Below are 17,681 nucleotides of genomic sequence, written 5' to 3'. Positions count from 1 at the left end.
ATATATATATATATATATATATATGTATATATATATATATATACAATTCTTAGCTCCCGGGTCATACAAAAATAGATTATGGGCAAGATTTAGTCTGTGCACCTTAGTTTGCCATTGCATGATCCTAGTTTTCATACTGCATTGTTCAAAGGATTATGTCATCTTTCAAGAAGTAAAAAAGGAGACTGGAGACACCATGTTCATTATCTGTTTTTTACTTTTTGAACAGAATTGCAAATTCATAATTTTTCATATTTTGTTCATAATGACAAGAAAATTGACAGAGGAACCAGTTTCACAGTTATTGCATGAATCAGAAAATGAATGCAAAGAGGGAAATAGCATTCTAGGCTCTGATGATGGTGAGGTTGATCATATAAGCAAAATCTCAGACTGAATCTTCAGATGGTGATCTCTTAGGTGAATTTTCTCAGACTAAAAAATTGATAATTGAACAGTATTATTTCTAAGGGCCAAAAGAAAATATGGTATTCTTACCCATTTCATCATTCAGCAAAGAGGAAGTAATCACACAATATTTTGTGACAAAATCTTAGACATGTGAAAGGATGTATGCTGGTATTTTATCTATGTTTGTGCTCTAAAATTGACTGGATACAGTTTGTAAGTGGACATTGTTCAAAGTGGGTGTTTATAGAAAGGTAATTAGAAGGTAATAGGTGTAGAAATGAAAGAAATTAATTGGATTGATTATTCTCAATAATGTTTATAAATCTAAAAATGACAAATTGCAGATCAAAGAAGATGGCCATCTTTTCTTTAACAAATTATGAGCCCTTAGAAGTGTCATAATTTCAGAGTTTTAAGTATTGGCATTTTGATAATGCAATTTCCAGAAAATGAACCAGAAGTAATAATAAGCTATAATAGAACCTATTAGAGATGTGTTTAAAATCAGGAGTCAGATTTTATAAGATGGATAAGTTCCACATTTATCCACGACAGTTGATGAATGTTGTATTCAGAGAACCTGGCTCATTTTGCCTATGTAAAACTTAAATTTCAGGGAAATGTGGAATGAATATATGGGTTTGCTGTATTTTAATACTTATTAAAAGTTCTAATAAAGTTATTTTTCATTGTATCTTTTGAACTTTAATTGACTTAAAGAAAATATATATAATATTATTAATTTCAGGTGTACAAAGCAACATAATAGTTAGACATTTAAGCTCCTCATAAAGTGATAACCCAGCCCCAAGCTACTATCCCTCTGACATCTTATATAGCTTTTACAATACCATTCACTATCTTCCCTATGTTGTACTCCACATCCTGTGACTTTATATACCTATATATTTAGTTATAGTTGACATTCAATATTATTCTACTTCAGCTCTTCAGGTGTATAGTGCATTGATCAGGCATCTATAGTCTATGAAGTGATCCCCCTGATAAATCCAGTGCCCATCTGGCACCTTACATGATCTTTACAATGTTGTTGATTATATTCCCCATACTGTATTAACTACCAATTTGTATTTTTTAATACCTTCAACCTTTTTCACACTACCCACAGCCCCATTTCCATCTATCATCCTGATATATCCATTACCTGTCTGGCACCATACCTAGTTATTACAATATTATTGACTGTATTCCTTATGCTATATACCCTACATCCCCATGACTACTGTGTAACAACCAATTTGTACTTCTTAATCCATTCCCCTTTCACCATCCTTAACCCTTCTCCCATCTTAAAGAAGCTCCTCTAAGATTCCTTGTAATACTGGTTTGGGGGTGATGAACTTCTTCAGCTTTTTCTTGTCTAGGAAGCTCCTTATCTGTCCTTCAATTCTAAATGAAAGTTTTGCTGGGTAGAGTAATCTTGGTTGTATGTCATTGCTTTTCATCACTTGAAATATTTCCTGACACCCCTTTCTTGCCTGCAAAATTTCTGTTGAGAAATCAGCTAACAGTCTTATGGGGCTCCCTTGTAGGTAACTAACTGCTTTTCTCTTGCTATTTTTAAGATTCTTTGTCTTTAACCTTTGGCATTTTAATTATGATGTATCTTGGTGTTGGCATCTTTGGGTTTATCTTGTTTGGGACTCTGTGCTACCTGGGCTTGTATGTCTATTTCCTTCACCAGGTTTGGGAAGTTTTCTGTAATTATTTCTTCAAATAGGTTTTCAGTTTCTTGCTCTCTCTCTTCTTCTGGTACCCCTATAATGCAAATGTTGGTACGCTTGATATTGTCCCAAAAGGCCCTTAAATTCTCCTCGATTTTTGGGATTCTTTTTCTTTTTGCTGTTCTGGTTGGGAGTTTTCTGCTACCTTATCTTCTACATCGCTGATTGGATCCTCTGCTTCATCTAATCTACTGTCAGTTCCCAGTAATATATTCTTCATTTCCGTTATTGTTTCCTTTATTTCTGACTGGTTCTTTTTTATGGTTTCCATCTCCATTTTTATGCTTCCTGTCTCTCTGTTGAAGCTCTCCCTGAGATCACTTGAGCATCCTTATAACCAGTGTTTGGAACTCTGTGTCTGATACATTGCTTATATCCATTTCACTTAGTTCTTTTTATGGAGCTTTGTTCTGTTTTATATGGGACATGTTTCTTTGTCTCCCCATTTTGGCTGTCTCCCTGTGTTTGTTTCTATGTATTAGGTAGGTCTGCTATGTCTTCTGATCTTAGTAGAATGGCCTTATGTAGTAGGTGTGCTGTGGGGTTCAGTGGTGCACTCTTCCTGGTCACCTGAGCCACGTGCTCCAAGTGCGTCCCTTGTGTGGGTTGTGTGTGCCCTCTTATAGTTGAGCCTTGGTTGATGTTTGCACATCAGTGGGAGGGACTGACCCTTGGGCTCACTGGTTGGGAGGACTGGCCTTGACTATAGTGGAAGAGTTGTTGTGCGGGGGCTGACCCTACGGAGCAGGATCTGCCTCAGCATGACTCTGGTGTCTGCCCAATCTGCCCCTTGGGTGTGTTGTACCAGCTTGTTTTGAAGCTGTCCACTGGGGCTCCAGTCTGAGAACCACCTTGGGGGGATCCACTGTAGGTCAAGTTCAGCCACAGCCTGTGTGCCACCCAGGTCCACCCGGCAGGAGCCACAAAGAAATCCGCAGATGGCTGCCACCCGTACTGTGCTTGGAAGTGCCTTGAGAGGTCAAACATCGAATCAAGGCCGGCTGCCGCTAGTAACACACTTAGGGCTTCTCAGCCAGAGGCACAGGACAAGCTCAAGCCAAATGCTGCTTGTCCGGGTTCCACTAACCTTTGAGAGACCCTAGGAAAGTCTGTAGCTTGAGCTAAGGCTGGCAGCTTGCATGAAAAAGCCACTGAAAGTGGTTTGGGGGTGCCTGAAGTTGGGCGGGGCCGGGTCTGAAGTCACCAGGGCGTGATGAACAGATGGCGGAGACTCAGATATGGTGGCCTGCATTCGCACGCTGGGAAGGGAGAGGGCTCAGCAAAGAAATAGTGGCCTTTACCAGCTCCCCGGTTCAGGAGAAAGCTGCCTCTCCAGCCCCTCGTCCCACGCCAGACAACTCAGTTCCCCACCATATGTCCCTGCCACCTTTCCAGCTGCTGCCCCAGTGCAGAAGCTGAGAGCCAGTGATTCCATTGGTGGGTAAGTCTGTGCGTGCATGGTCCCTTTAAGAGGAGCGCCTGGGAGTGAAGCTGCACTCAGTCTCACTCAGTCACAATCTCCGCTGGTTTTCACAACCAGAAATTATGGGGACTTCTCTCCCCGGCACTGGAACCCTGGGCTGGGCTGGGGCTGGCACCTGTCGCTCCTCTGGGGCTTGGGGGCGACCCCCACAGACGAAATATACCTCCTGATATTTAACGGTCTCGAGATGGCTTCTGCCATCTTAGTTGAAAGGAGGCTTCAGTTCAGCTTGATTTTAGGTGATTCTCAATAATGGTTGTTTTGTAGATTAGTTGTAATTTTGATGTGGTTGTGAGAGGAGGTAAGCACAGTGTTTATCTACTGTGCCAACTTGGTTGTCTCAATTAAAATGTATATATTTTTTAAAAGAGTCCTTTAGTCCCAGATAGTAAATAATGATGACTGCTTTTCCTTGTGTACTGACAAGTTTCCCGTATGATTTCTTTCTGATTTGAGCCTTGTGTTACGCTTTGACTTACTTTGAGGATGGACACTTTGAGAAACTTAAAAATTTTGCTCTTGCTTTCATTCTTGGAATGTTACTGAGGACTTTAATGTATTTTTTAAAAGACCAGATCAGATGTTTTACTTTTTGAACTATGTTTTTTTCCCCCAGACAATGAGACAGTGTAACTGATCATGGTTGTTTTTTGTTTTGTTTTTTACTTTGTCTATCATAAATTCAAATCTACAATTAAACACTAACTGTAAATTTGTATAATATATTCCAGTGTTTCTTCCCAGTACTTTATTTTATGGTTTGCAAATAAGAAACTTTGTACTTGGAGGGTATCAATTACTGTCTCAAGCCCATTTTGAGAATGAGTTACTAAATGAATGATGTAATTGCACAGTAGCTCTCACACAATATAGATTAAAGATTTCCAAAGACTTTTGAGTCTGTTTCTTTTCCTCTTGTCTTAGAATGAAGAAGTCAGAATATTTCCTTAGTTCCATCTCTAACAATGGGTCTTAGCCAGTTTTACTTGGGCCTTACTCATTTGCCAAGAACTTGTGTGTAATGCAATATGGAGGTTATGACAAGACTTTCTGCTTGGGCAGACCACTACCTGAATAGTTATAACTAAAGCAAAGAAGGTTGTATTGAACCTCTTTCCTTGACTGAGATCATTGGAGCCTGTAATGCAAATAGCAGTGCATTTTCTGAACTTAGCATAATTCTAATTTAAAACAATAAAAATGGTGGAGTAAGGAACTACAAAAGTCTATCCCTTCATAAAAGCTCTCGGAATTAACTTTTTCACGTGTCTGGAAACTAACCCAAAATTTAAAGCAACCAGGGGACACTTAGTCAAGAAAAAACACTGAATCTTTAGCTAAGAACAGTGAGGTTTGTGGCATTTTGACTTCCCCTGGTCCCATCTCCTGCTCTTCAGCTCAGTGGTAGCTTTGAAATTAACAGCCCATGGTACTAGAGGAAGCAGAATGGACCCCATTCATAACAAATTGTAATGAATTTGTTTTGATCTGTCTGGTGGCTCCCTGAAAGACCAATTCAAAAGACTTGCCTTTTTCTCGCCTAAGTTGAAACTCTTCCAATGCTAAAGTTACTACTGTGGGAGTGTTTGTCAAAAATATTTATAGGCTGTTGTCACTGTTGCCTGAGGCAGTGACAACAGCTGGGGCAAAAAGCAGACTAACCAGAAGCTTGGGAGGAAAGGCTGGGAATAAGATACTTTGGAGAATAAGGGTTTTGAAATTTTCTAAATTTCTAGGATTCTAAAAGACCACATACTTGTCCGGGGCTGTGCATGTGCTTGGGAAGGTCCTATGTTCTCAACCTCTGGCTGACCTTGAGGTTCTGCATAAGCAGGAACTGAAGGCTAAGGAAGAGTTGTAAACTGCCTGCTTGAGTATTGAAGGCATGTGTCAATACACAGCCCATCAGCTAAGACTGGGTGAAGTATTTGGTTCTAAGCTTCTAAGGGAATCACTTTCCAATCATTAGCTGACCATTAAACTAATAGAACAGAGGCTTGACCGGTCACACATGCCAAAATATACAGACTTTACAGTATTCATTCAGAAAAGTCATTAAACAAGGAAACAACTACAGCAAACAGTAACAAACTCTGAGGAGGAGGAAACATATGATTGCTACATTATAATATTTGACATCCTGTTTTCCATAAAAAGTTAATGAAGTGTGCAAGAAACAAGAAAATAAGGCCATTTCACAGAAGAAATGAACAGAAACTGCCCCTAGAAAGCACAGGCACTGGACTTAATAGTTAAGGACTCTAAGTAAACTGTCTCAAATATGCTTAAGAACCAAAGGAGACCAGGAGAATGATGTGTCATCAAATAGAGAATATCAGAAATTATAGAAGGAAGTAAATTAGCTGAAAAGAGCAGAAACATGAAAAATTCACTAGATTTGATTAGGCAGAAGAAAGAATCAGTGAACTTGAAGATAGGTCAAATAACTTGAAATAACTAGTTTGAAGAGCAGAAAGATCAAAGAATTTAAAAAAATGAACAGAGCTTTAGAGATCGATGACACACAATCAAATATACCAACATATGTATAGTAGGAGTCCCAGAAGGAGGAGACAGAAAGAGTGGAAAGAATATTGAAGAAATAATGCCCTAAAACTTTCTAAATTTTATGAAAACATTAATCTACACACTTAAGAAACTCAGTGTAGGGCCAGCCGAGTGGCTCAGTTGGTTAAGAGCTTGCTCAAGAGTGTGAGATCTGAGCAACAGGGTCGCTGGTTCGATTCCCACATGGCCAGTGAGCTGTGCCCGAGCTGAGCTGCTGCTGAGCTGCCAACAGGTGGCAGAAGGATCAGCTGGTAAGAGCATGTGCCCCTAACAACAAGGTTGCCTGTTCAAGATGGTGGGCTATGTCTGCCTGCAACTAAAAGACTGAACTCAGCACCTTGAGCTAAGCTGCCGTTTGGGTGGCTCAGTTAAGCATGCGCTCTTAACAACAAGGCTGCTGGTTCAACTCCTGCATGGGATCGTGTCGACACCCACACGCAACTAATTGAACACAGCACCTTGAGCTGAGCAGTGCGACTGGACTTGGAGCATTGAACACAGCACCTTGAGCTGAGCAGTGCGACTGGACTTGGAGCTGAGCTTGCTGCGCCCTTCACAACTAAGATTAAGCACAACTTAGCTGTTCCCCTTCCCCAATTCCCCAACACTGTTCCCCTCCCCCAATTCCCCAATAAAATCTTAAAAAGAAAAAAAAGAAACTCAGTGTACTCCAAGTAGGTTAAACTCCACATCAAGACATATAATCAAACTGCCAATGACAAAGCATCTGGAAAGCAGCAAGAGAAGCAATTCGTCACATACAAGGATCCTGAAGATTACAACTGATTTCTCACCAGAAACCGTGGAGTCCAGAAGGCAGTGGGATGACATATTGAAAGTACTGAAAATAAAAAGCTGTTAATCAAAAATTCTCTATCAAAACTATCCATCAGAAATGAAGGAGGAATGAAAACATTCCCAGATAAACGCAAACAGAGTCATTGCTAGAAAACACATCCTACAAGAAATGCTAAAGGGAATCCTTCAGGCTGAAATCAGAGGACATGAGACAATAATTCGAATTCACATGAAGGAAAAAACACAGGTAAGGGTAACTACATAGGTAATTATAAAAGTCAGTATTAATGCATATTTTGTTTATACCTAACTCTTTTTTTCCCTATCTTACATAAAAGACAACTGCATAAAACAACAGCTATGTCTTTGTTTATGGGCATACTATGTATAAAGATGTAATTTGTGACAATAACAACAGAAAGGAGAGGAGTTATATAGGAGCAAAGTTTCTCTATGCTATTGAAATTAAATTGATATTAATCCAAATTCGGTTGTTATAAATTAAGATGTTAATTGTAATCTCCATTTCAACTGCTAAGAAAACAACAAAAAGTATATACTAAAAGAAATGATGAGGAATTAAAATGGTATACTAGCAAGTATCTTTTTAACACAAAATTAAACTTTCTAATTAAAAGGCAGAGATTTGCAGAATGGATAAACATGATCTAACTTGATTCAGTTGATTGAAGGTAAAGGATAAAAAAGATATATGCAACAGAAACCAAAAGAAAGCTGGAGTGGCTTTATTAAAATTAAATAGACTTAAGACAAAAATTGTTAGAGAGGTACAAGAAAGACATCATATAATGATCAAAAGGGTCAACCCATAGAACAGAGCCTCAAATTACATGAAGCAGAAACTGACAGAATTGAAGAGAGAAATAGACAGTTCAGCAATAATAGTTGGAAACCAGTACCGTACTTTCAGTAATGGATAGAACAGCTAGATAGATCATCAAGGAAATAGAAGACGAGAGCAATGCTATAAGCCATCTAGACCTAACAGATTTATAAAGAACATTCTACCTAACAACAGCAGACTACACATTTCTTCTCAAGTGCACATGGACCATTTCTTTGGATAGACTGTATCATATATTAGGCCACAAAACAAGACTCAGTATACAGAGAGTGCTAGAAAAATGTATACACATTTCAAGAAAGGAAAAAAACTATTAAAATTGTAATACTCAATACATACCGATAACAAAAGATGAATACAAGTCATGTGTATACATTTCTTTGGCACCCCTGGTATTTTAAAAGATTGAAATCATCCAAAGTATATTCTTTGACTAAACTGATAGAAATTAGAAATAATAGAAGTAAATCTGGAAAACTCACAAATATGTGAAAATTAAATAAAACAAACAATTTAAAAATACTGAAAATATCCAAACCAGTCATGTTTAATGAGGGGTGTGTGTGTATGTTTTAAATACAGAAGAAAATACATTTATAAGTTTTTATTCATATATTTGAAATTTTAAAAGAGTTTTGTTACTTGCAATGAGTGTTCTAGTTATTAGGAATGTGTGTTGTCCCAGATTTTTGTTCTTGAGTATTTGTTTAAATATTTTATAGTTATATAAAAACAGATAATCCAAAAATCTAATCATTGTATGATTCTTTTCCTCTCATCAGACTAACTTTTCTGGTTATGTCTTATGTGGAAAATTGGCCTGTATTTTCCATGTATAAGTTAGGTGGCACTTACAGGATCAGCTGTACATTTGATGTATTTTAAAGGGGAAATTATAAAATATTATAAAATATAAAAGGGAAAAGTTATTAAATATCTTTCATGAATAAGCTGCAGATTTCTTTATTGCTTATTTGATAACAGATCAGGTGTTCAATGGGGTGACATTTAGTAAAATATGCCATGTTGTTTATCAGTGATAATGGCAATTTAAAGGTGTTTCTTTAGTGGAGTAATCAGAAGATGTTAAAACTAAGTCTAAAAAACTTTCCCTCAGAGTTAGCATTGAGAATCTTTTATCTAATTAATGCTGATTTATTTATTTTTCTCTCATTCTGTTTATTTCGAATGGGAATTTTATCAATATTTTATTTAAAAATTATTAAGTTTTAATAAACTGCAGTAATTTTAATGAGTTTTAGAAAGGTAACAGCTGTTTATCTGGTGCGAAATATTTTAGTTTTCTTATTCTTTGTTAACATAAAAAAAACTATAGCTTTTTACATTTATCTGAAAAGAGACAAACTTTCATAGAGCAGAGCTTTTTAGAGCATGTACATCAGAGGTTCTGCACATATTTACAAAGGAATTTGTATGGATACAGGTTAAACTTGAAATACCTGGCACATGTTAATTTCTTTCAGGAGAAGGAAGCCAACACCCTTTTGGAGCCATGAATATTGTACGAACTCCATCTGTTGCTCAGATTGGAATTTCCGTGGAATTATTGGACAGTCTGGCTCAGCAGACTCCTGTAGGCAATGCTGCTGTATCCTCAGTTGACTCATTCACTCAGGTAATGCAGTGTATATTTCTTCATTTTCTAAAATAATTTAAAAATCTATTCTATATATTAGAAATTAGCCTGGTGGTAGAAAACATGTAAAAATGAAGATAAACATATATGACATAAGTTACTGGCTTCCATGGATATTTTCAGTTTGTCTATTTTCTCTATTGGAATTTTCAAATTTGTAAATGCTTTTATAGGACTTAGGTTTTTATAATGATAAAAATAAGTTTAAATATTGTTTTCCTCTTTTCCTCCCACAATTAATATGCTAGGCTATGAGTATCGCCTATATAGTTGTGAACCTGAAAAGCAAGATCCTTGTCTTCATGGACCTTAAAGTAATGTAATTTTAGGAGGTTTGACTTTTAACCTCTGTATGGCACAGGCCTGAAGGGGAGGGTGGACTAGGCAGAGGTATAGCTAGTACAAAGGCCATGAAGTAGGAATCTATTATGTTTGAAGAATAATCTGAATGTTCTTGTGGCTGGAGCAATGTGAGCAAGAATGAGAAATGAGCTGAGGTTGGAGATTATGGAGGAGATGGCTACAGTGTATAAATCATAGGGGACCCCATTGCCTTTTATAAGGACTTTGGCTTCTATTCTGTTTGTAAGAGAAAATGAGAGCTCTGAGCAAAAGAGTGATATGATCTAACTTACATTTTTAAAGGATCACTTTTACATATTTGAAGAGAAACTGTAGTGGGGCAAAGATGGAAGGAGGAAGATCAGTTAGGAGTCTTGTGAAAATCTGTCTGAAAGATGATAATGATTTGAACCAGTGGGTATGGGGAGGCGGAAGTGGAGGTGATGCAAAGTAGTTGACTTCTGGAGATAATTGAAGGTGGAGCCAGTCGTGTTTCATGGTATGGATCACAGTGAGGTCTGAGATGAGAGAGACATCAACTATTGCTCCAGAGATTTTGGCTTGAGGAATGGAACACAGGAATATTGTGAAAATAACAAGTATGTGCTGGGAGTAGAATCAAGAGGTGGATTTTGGCCATACTATGTTTGGCATGTCTATTAGATACCCAAGTGGAGATGACAAGTCTAGAGTTTAAAGAGAGGCCTGGTATAGAGATCAGCGTTTGGGAGTCATCAGTATAGAGATGGTATTTAAAGTTGTAGTGGGGGTGTGATCACTAGAAAAGTAACTGTAAATAGGAAAGTTGGCCACTGACTGCAGGGCCATTTCAAAGCTGAGGAGCTTAGGAAATGAGGAGAGAAAGAAAAGGAGCAGCCTCACGTAGGAGGAGGCCCCAAAAGTGGTGTTGTGAAAGCCAAGTGAAGAGTGGCTTTTAAGAAGGAAGGAGTGATCATCAATAGTGTCACTGCTGATGGATGGGTCAGGTAAGATGAAGGCTAAGAAGTAACCATTGGATTCTGCAGGTAGAGGTTGTTCACGAGGAGCAGGAGTTCAGAGAGGCGGAAGGGGCGTTTGGAGTGAGTTTAAGTGAACTGGAGAGGAGCAAATGGAAACGGTGAATGTAGACGACTCTGGAAGAATGTTGTTTTAAAGGGCAGCAGATAAATGGTTTGGTTACTTGAGAGGGCTGTGGGAAAAAAGATTTTATTCCCCTTGCTTTTAATGGGAGATATTTTATCATGTTTGACTAACAGGAATGAAACATTAAAGAAAAAAAAATGATGGTGCAGAAGAGAGAGAGTAGGAACTGGGAGCACATTTGGAGGTGTTGACTTTAGATAGGCTAATGGACAGCGTTTATAGTAATGGATGTGGGTACAGATTCAGGAGGTTGGTAAATGGATTCAAACTTGTGTAAGTTCTCTCTTGGTTCCTTCTCTTTGCTCAGCTGAAATAGGAAGCAAGGTCATCAGCAAAGATTGAGGGGAGAGGAGATATTGGAAATATAAATTAAAAAGATTACTAAATAAAGTCCTCTAGGAGAGAGGAGGGCGACTGTACTAATACGGGTATGCTGGGCAGCATGCTTTTGAGGGTTGTGGCCATGAATTTGAAGGTAGACTTGTCACATGATTGTTTGAGAGTTAGCTGAATTAAGAATGTCAGAGTCTTGGTCTTAAAATTTTTTTTTTTAGTAATTAAAAAAATAACTGTGCTGAAAAAAGGAAGCTCTAAAATATTTCTTGTAGTATCCCACATAGACTGTATTAGAAAAATGTCTGGAAAATTCCTACCAAAGTGATTTTATCCCTGGAGAGGGGCAAGAAGATCTTTTACTCTGTATATTTATAAATTATAGTAGTTCTTATCCATGGTTTCACTTTTTGTGGCTTTGGTTACCTGCGGTCAACTGCGGTTTGAAAATATTAAATGGAAAATTCCAGAAATAAGCACTTCATAAGTTTTAAGTGGTGTGCTGTTCTGAGTAGGGTGATGAAGTCTCTCACCGTTCCGGTCTGTCCTGCCTAGGATGTGAATCGTCCCTTTGTCCAGCATATCCACGATGTAAATAGCTGTCTTGCTTGTCAGATTGACTTGTTTTGGCATCGCAGTGTTTAAGTAACCTTTATTTTACTTAATAATGGCCCCGAACTGAAAGAGTAGCGATGCTGGCAATTTGGATATGCCAAAGATAAGCCATAAAGTGCTCACTTTAAGTGCAAAGGTGAAGGATCTCAACTTAATAAGGAAAGGAAAGAAATCAATGCTGAGGTTGCTAAGATCTATGGCAAAAATGAATTTTGTGTGAAATTGCCTAATTTATAAATTAAACTATCATAGGTATGTCCATATAGGAAAAAACATAGTCTATACAGAGTTTGGTACTGTCTGCAGTTTCTGGCATCCATTGGGGGTCTTAGAACTTTTTTATAAAGTATTTTTTATTGAACATATTATTTTGAAATATTTTACGTATACTGTAAAGTACATTCCACAAATATTTACTGTGTACCTGCCATGTGCCAAGTGTTCTTAAGTACAAATAAATAAAAATAGGTAGAAAAAATAAAATAATACCTGTCTTTATAGAACTCTCTTTATAGTAGTTTATATACAAAGACTTCCATATGTCTTCCACCTAGAATTATATTTTGTCTAACTAATACTCCTAGTTACTCTCATTCCATTTTAGTTTTTATTGGGAGTGCACGTACATGGTTTAAAAAGTCAAATAGCTGTACATTTAACAACTATCCTGTTTTACTTTTTATATTCTGCTTATTTTCCTCAGAAGATCCACTTCCAACTTTCCCCTTTTGTTTTTAACTTATTTCTTCCTTTATTTTCCTCCATGTGTCAGAAAAACTTCACCTGTTCTTTATTAATTTATCTGTTGTAGGTGTTTTCCATCGACTTACCAAAACGTAACGTGATTTAGCTCTCTGTTCCTCAGTAGACACAGACATCTTTTCTCCCCACCTTTCCAATATAGATTTTTGTTAAATGAATATTCAAAGTTTTCAATATTATGATTAGGTAAATATTTTTCAGAGCTGAGCCATGTGTAGTGCTATGATTACATTTCTTGTGTAACTTTATTTTTCCTGGTTAATAAATACTTCATTTTTTCCTCTTTGCATGGATTTCTGTTTCCATTTCTAATTTATGCCCAGATTCTGCCAAGTGTAAATTCCCATTTAATATATTTAAATATAGCCATTTAAAATTTGCCTTAGAAATGTATTTTTTGGAATGCTCCATTTTGTGTTTTTTTTTTTGTCTTACTATGTACTAATTATTTGACTATTGCATAGCTGTCATCAGGGTATTATTTTCTTTCACCATTACTGTACAGATTTCTTTTATTTCTCTTCTATTTTGAATCCCTTGATTTTTGGTTCCTCTACTTTTCCTTCTTGTTGATTTACTCTTTTGTGTGTTTTTAAAATGAATATAAATGGTATACCACACAAACTTCTATAACTTACTTTTCACTCAACATTATTTTAAAGATTTATCTGTGTTGATACATGGCATAGATCTAGTTTGTTTTGCTTACTGTATAGTATGTCATTGTATGAATGAGCCACAGTTGGTTCTTTTCATTTTCATATTGGTAGATGTTTATACAGTCTCACTAATACTTATCAGACCTTAAATTTTTGCCCAACTGACAGGTGAAATTATAACTATTGTTTTGGTTTGTATTTTTTAGTTACTAATGAAGTTGAGCATCTTTTAACATTTTGGTCTGTATTTGTATTTCCTGTTATAGGAATTGACTGTTTATAAATTTTCCCCAACTATATATTGTATTATTTATGGTACTTTTAATTTTATCTTTTTTGAGAAGAGGCCTTTATGTGTTCCGGATAATGATCCTTTGTTATATATGTTGCAGATATCTTCTAGCATGTTGCTTGTCTTTAATATAATTTATGATATCTAATGCATATTTACATAACATGTTTTTATATAGACCGGGTTATCAGTTGTTTCCTTTATGATTTGTGAGTTTTTTTGTATTTGAAAAATCCTTTTCTACCCTGATAAGATGTTAGGTTCTCTTATAGTTTTAACGTTTTAATTTTTGAATTATGTTTGTGTGTGGTATAGGACGGTATCTATTGTAAATTCTTTTTCCCCTGTGGAAAACTAGTTGTCCTAGCCCCATTAATTGAAGAGTTAGTCCTTCTTTTTTTTTAAAAAAAAACCTCTGAGTAATAATAGCATCTTTGTTAAAGGCATATCATGTTATCACGTGCTGCTTAGGTTTGTTTCTGGGCTCTCTTTTATTCCAATTATTGTAGTTTATTTGCCTGTCTTTTTGCCAGTAAAAATCTTAATTAATATCTGGTAGGCCAAGTCCCTCCTCCTACTAGGTATTCTTTATAATTTTTGAATCAGCTTGTCAAGTTCCATGAAAAACCTTGTTGGAATTTAGTTGGAAGTAACATTGGACTTATAGATTTAATTGGGGAGAATTGCTGCCATTATCACAGTAAGTCTTCCCATCTGTGAACATGTTTTATCTTTCCCCGTGAACCTGGTATATAGGTCCTTTCATTTGTTTTCTTTTCTGTTTCTCAAGAGAGACTTAGAATATTTTCCACAAGTCTTATTATCAGCTTGTCTTAGCATTTCTTTTAGGTATTTTGTAGACTTTGTTTCTATTCTGAATTGGATCTTTTTTTTTTTTTTAGCTGAGCCATCCTGCCACCTGTTGGCAGCTCAGCAGCAGCTCAGCTCGGGCAGGACTCGAACCGCTATTGCTCAGAGCTCAAACCTTTGAGCGAGCTCTTAACCAACTGAGCCACTCAGCCGGCCCCTGAATTGGATCTTTTTAAGTTACATTTAAATATTTTTGTTGTTAATGTGACAGGTTGTTGCTGTTGATTTTTACCCTCTGATACTGATCTTTTAGTGATCTTACTGTACTTTGATGTTAGTTCAGGTACCTTAATGGTAGGTTCTATTGAATTAAATTACCTTGATATTATTAAACAAACAAAAACCCTAATAAGACATTTTCTGTCATGTAGTGAGAAAGGGGTATTGGGAAGACTATTTTTGAGTGAATAGAAGGTAGTATTATCTTTAATAGTTTGTTTACTTTTGGGCTTAGTGCTTAAACACATTTGTGTCTCAAGAAATATGAATCAGTTTACTTCTAGCTTTTACCAAGGAGTCATGAAGATGTTAATGGATTTGCCCATTTGAGGATCAATGAGAAGAAACCAGGAAATAGAGGAAATGGAATAGTGTTAACCTTTCTTTTCTTTATAATTGATGGCAAGTAGCCAGTTGTTCCTTTATTATATTTAAATTTCATCTTTCTGGCAAGAAATAGACTTCTTAGATTTGGTTACTTGTTTTATATGAAGAAACAGGCTGATTTGAGGAGGGTGGTATTTTAGGAGACGGATGTAGTTGATAACAGAGATGGAGATAAAAGAAGATATTTTGAAGGAAAAAGATTTTTCTTTTTTTTCCCCAAAGTGAATATGTTAGGAACTTAAAATATTTGATAACAAAAATTCTTTGAGGTATAAAGAAAGTACTAGAGACAGATTGTTATAATTTTTGTGCTGTAATGTTATTTTATGACCTCTCGTAACTTTCAACATTAGAGTGTCTTAGAACTCAATCCTTAAAACTGAGTTAATGTGGGAACATTTTTGATTTAAAATATTAAGATCTAAATGGAGTATTTAGTATAATCCACTAATCTATTCATTATTAACTTTTCAGTTCACACAAAAGATGTTGGACAATTTCTACAATTTTGCTTCATCATTTGCTATCTCTCAGGCCCAGATGACACCAAGTCCATCTGAAATGTTCATTCCAGCAAATGTGGTTCTGAAATGGTATGGGGCATTTTGTATCTCTAATATTAAGGTTTTTATAGTAACCATATATATTTTTTGCTTGTGAATGTATTTGTTCTTTAACATTTAAACATATTTTTAAATTGTGGACATCAGCATATATTAATATTTGCATATCATTAAAAAGTATGTATTATAGAGTTTAGATTAGGAATGGTTCTTACGCTAAATATTCTTTTATATAGTAGCCATTTTGAATTTATAAAGAAGGGAAAATCAATTGCCTGTATTTTAGGGACCACAATTAAAGAGTGTGAATTTTTTTATATTTTAAATTATTAGTACTATATATGAGACTTGAAATATCAATCAAAACTTATTTTTTGTAAGTTTAGGTGTCTTGATCTAAAGTAAACATGTATTAAGGCATCAAGGTGGTTTATGGTGCATCCTGTACATGAATGATTAATACATGTATTTTTCTAGCTTTTCCATGTTTCTGTTTTCTAGGTACTATATTTCTTTTCACTTTGAATATCCCAGTGGTGGGAATGCATAGAGCAGCGGTTCTCAACCTGTGGGTTGCGACCCCTTTGGGGGTCGAACGACCCTTTCATAGGGGTCACCTAAGACCATCAGAAAACAAAAAGATATTTACATTACGATTCATAACAGTAGCAAAATTACAGTTATAGAGTAGCAATGAAAATAATTTTATGGTTGGGGGTCACCACAACATGAGGAACTGTATTAAGGGGTCGTGGCATTAGGAAGGTTGAGAACCGCTGGCATAGAGAGTTTGTTGAGAAGTGGCAGCATGGTGTAACATGGATAGCACTGGAATGTATTAGCCTTGAATATTGTTACAATTTAGCTATATGACCTTGAGCAAATTACTCTCATCTACTACTCATTTATGAAATGAGGGAGGAGAAATTAGATTTGACTTTTTTCTTAGGTTCCCTTCTAGCTTTCAGATTTGCAGAAGATAAACAATAAAATTTACTATGATTTGTGTTCTTTGATATCTTGCTATCTTTTTATAAATTTATCATTAAACTTTCGGATTAACTTTTTAGCTTTCTAGAAATGACATGTAAAATTATTTGCTTTTGTTAAGTCATTTGACAAATTATGAAAGATTCTATTTTAATTTTCTTATAAATGTTTTTTTCTTTCGTAGGTATGAAAACTTTCAAAGACGACTAGCACAGAACCCTCTCTTTTGGAAAACATAATTTGAATAAAGTAATTTTTAATGGATTCTGAAATTTGTCATGTTTTGAAGATAAATCATTTAAAAGCATGAAATCAAAGAGAATTATGAAACCTAAGTTTTAAAACTGCTTAGTGACTGTGAAGCTTAATTAAAATCTTTATAAAAAATTAAAAACATTGAAAAATGAAAACATGTTCCTCATTAATGACTTTTTTCCCTTAAGCTGAAAATATTATTCAGAGGCAAAACATTTTGTTTTGGCTATGATTCATTCTTTAACTTAAAAATAAAGCATATTTACAACCATAGTGTGCCAAATGCCATTGCATTTATGATCTTTCATTTATTTTTATACTGGTTTGCTAGAGTAGTTAACTTAAAATCAACTATAGCAAATGTGGAGGAATTTTTACAAAACATGGAATACACATTTTTACATATGGATAAATTTTTTTCATCTAGTATTGCTTAAGATTACAAGTCTTTTCAATTAGAACAGGTTGGCTGTGAGTTTTGTATCTGCAAATTCATACATTTGTATTTAACAAAATTGCCATGATTAATACTGATGAGGCTTGTTTTGTTTTGTTTTGTTTTGTTAATACTGGAAATGTTGTTAGGCACTTTTGTATAGAATATATAGGATTAATTATCTTGCATATGAAGATAAAACTGTTGTGCCTCATTCAAAAGGGAACTCTGACTCATTTATACTGGTGACTCCCATTGACGGACAGCCACCAGGATCTCACCTATAAT

The 17,681-nt window shown here is 35.7% G+C and overlaps 2 protein-coding genes across 2 annotated transcripts in view; both read left to right on the top strand.

The window, feature by feature from the left end:
* The window catches only part of HIKESHI (heat shock protein nuclear import factor hikeshi), a 38,181-nt gene extending 20,942 nt beyond the window's left edge, over positions 1-17,239 (top strand). Inside the window, exons 3-5 of the mRNA XM_019643508.1 lie at positions 9,355-9,506; positions 15,624-15,742; positions 16,887-17,239. Coding sequence (XP_019499053.1) covers positions 9,355-9,506; positions 15,624-15,742; positions 16,887-16,941 — 326 coding nt within the window. The 3' untranslated portion in view covers positions 16,942-17,239. The remainder of the gene's footprint in view (positions 1-9,354; positions 9,507-15,623; positions 15,743-16,886) is intronic.
* CCDC81 (coiled-coil domain containing 81) overlaps positions 1-17,681 on the top strand; it is a 112,757-nt gene that overhangs the window by 16,904 nt on the left and 78,172 nt on the right. The window lies entirely within an intron of this gene.

Source organism: Hipposideros armiger, unplaced genomic scaffold, assembly GCF_001890085.2.
Source record: "Hipposideros armiger isolate ML-2016 unplaced genomic scaffold, ASM189008v1 scaffold_79, whole genome shotgun sequence".
Classification (NCBI taxonomy): Eukaryota; Metazoa; Chordata; class Mammalia; order Chiroptera; family Hipposideridae; genus Hipposideros; species Hipposideros armiger.
The sequence above is the reverse complement of the archived record's forward strand: the minus strand, read 5'-3'. Positions and strand labels throughout refer to the sequence as shown.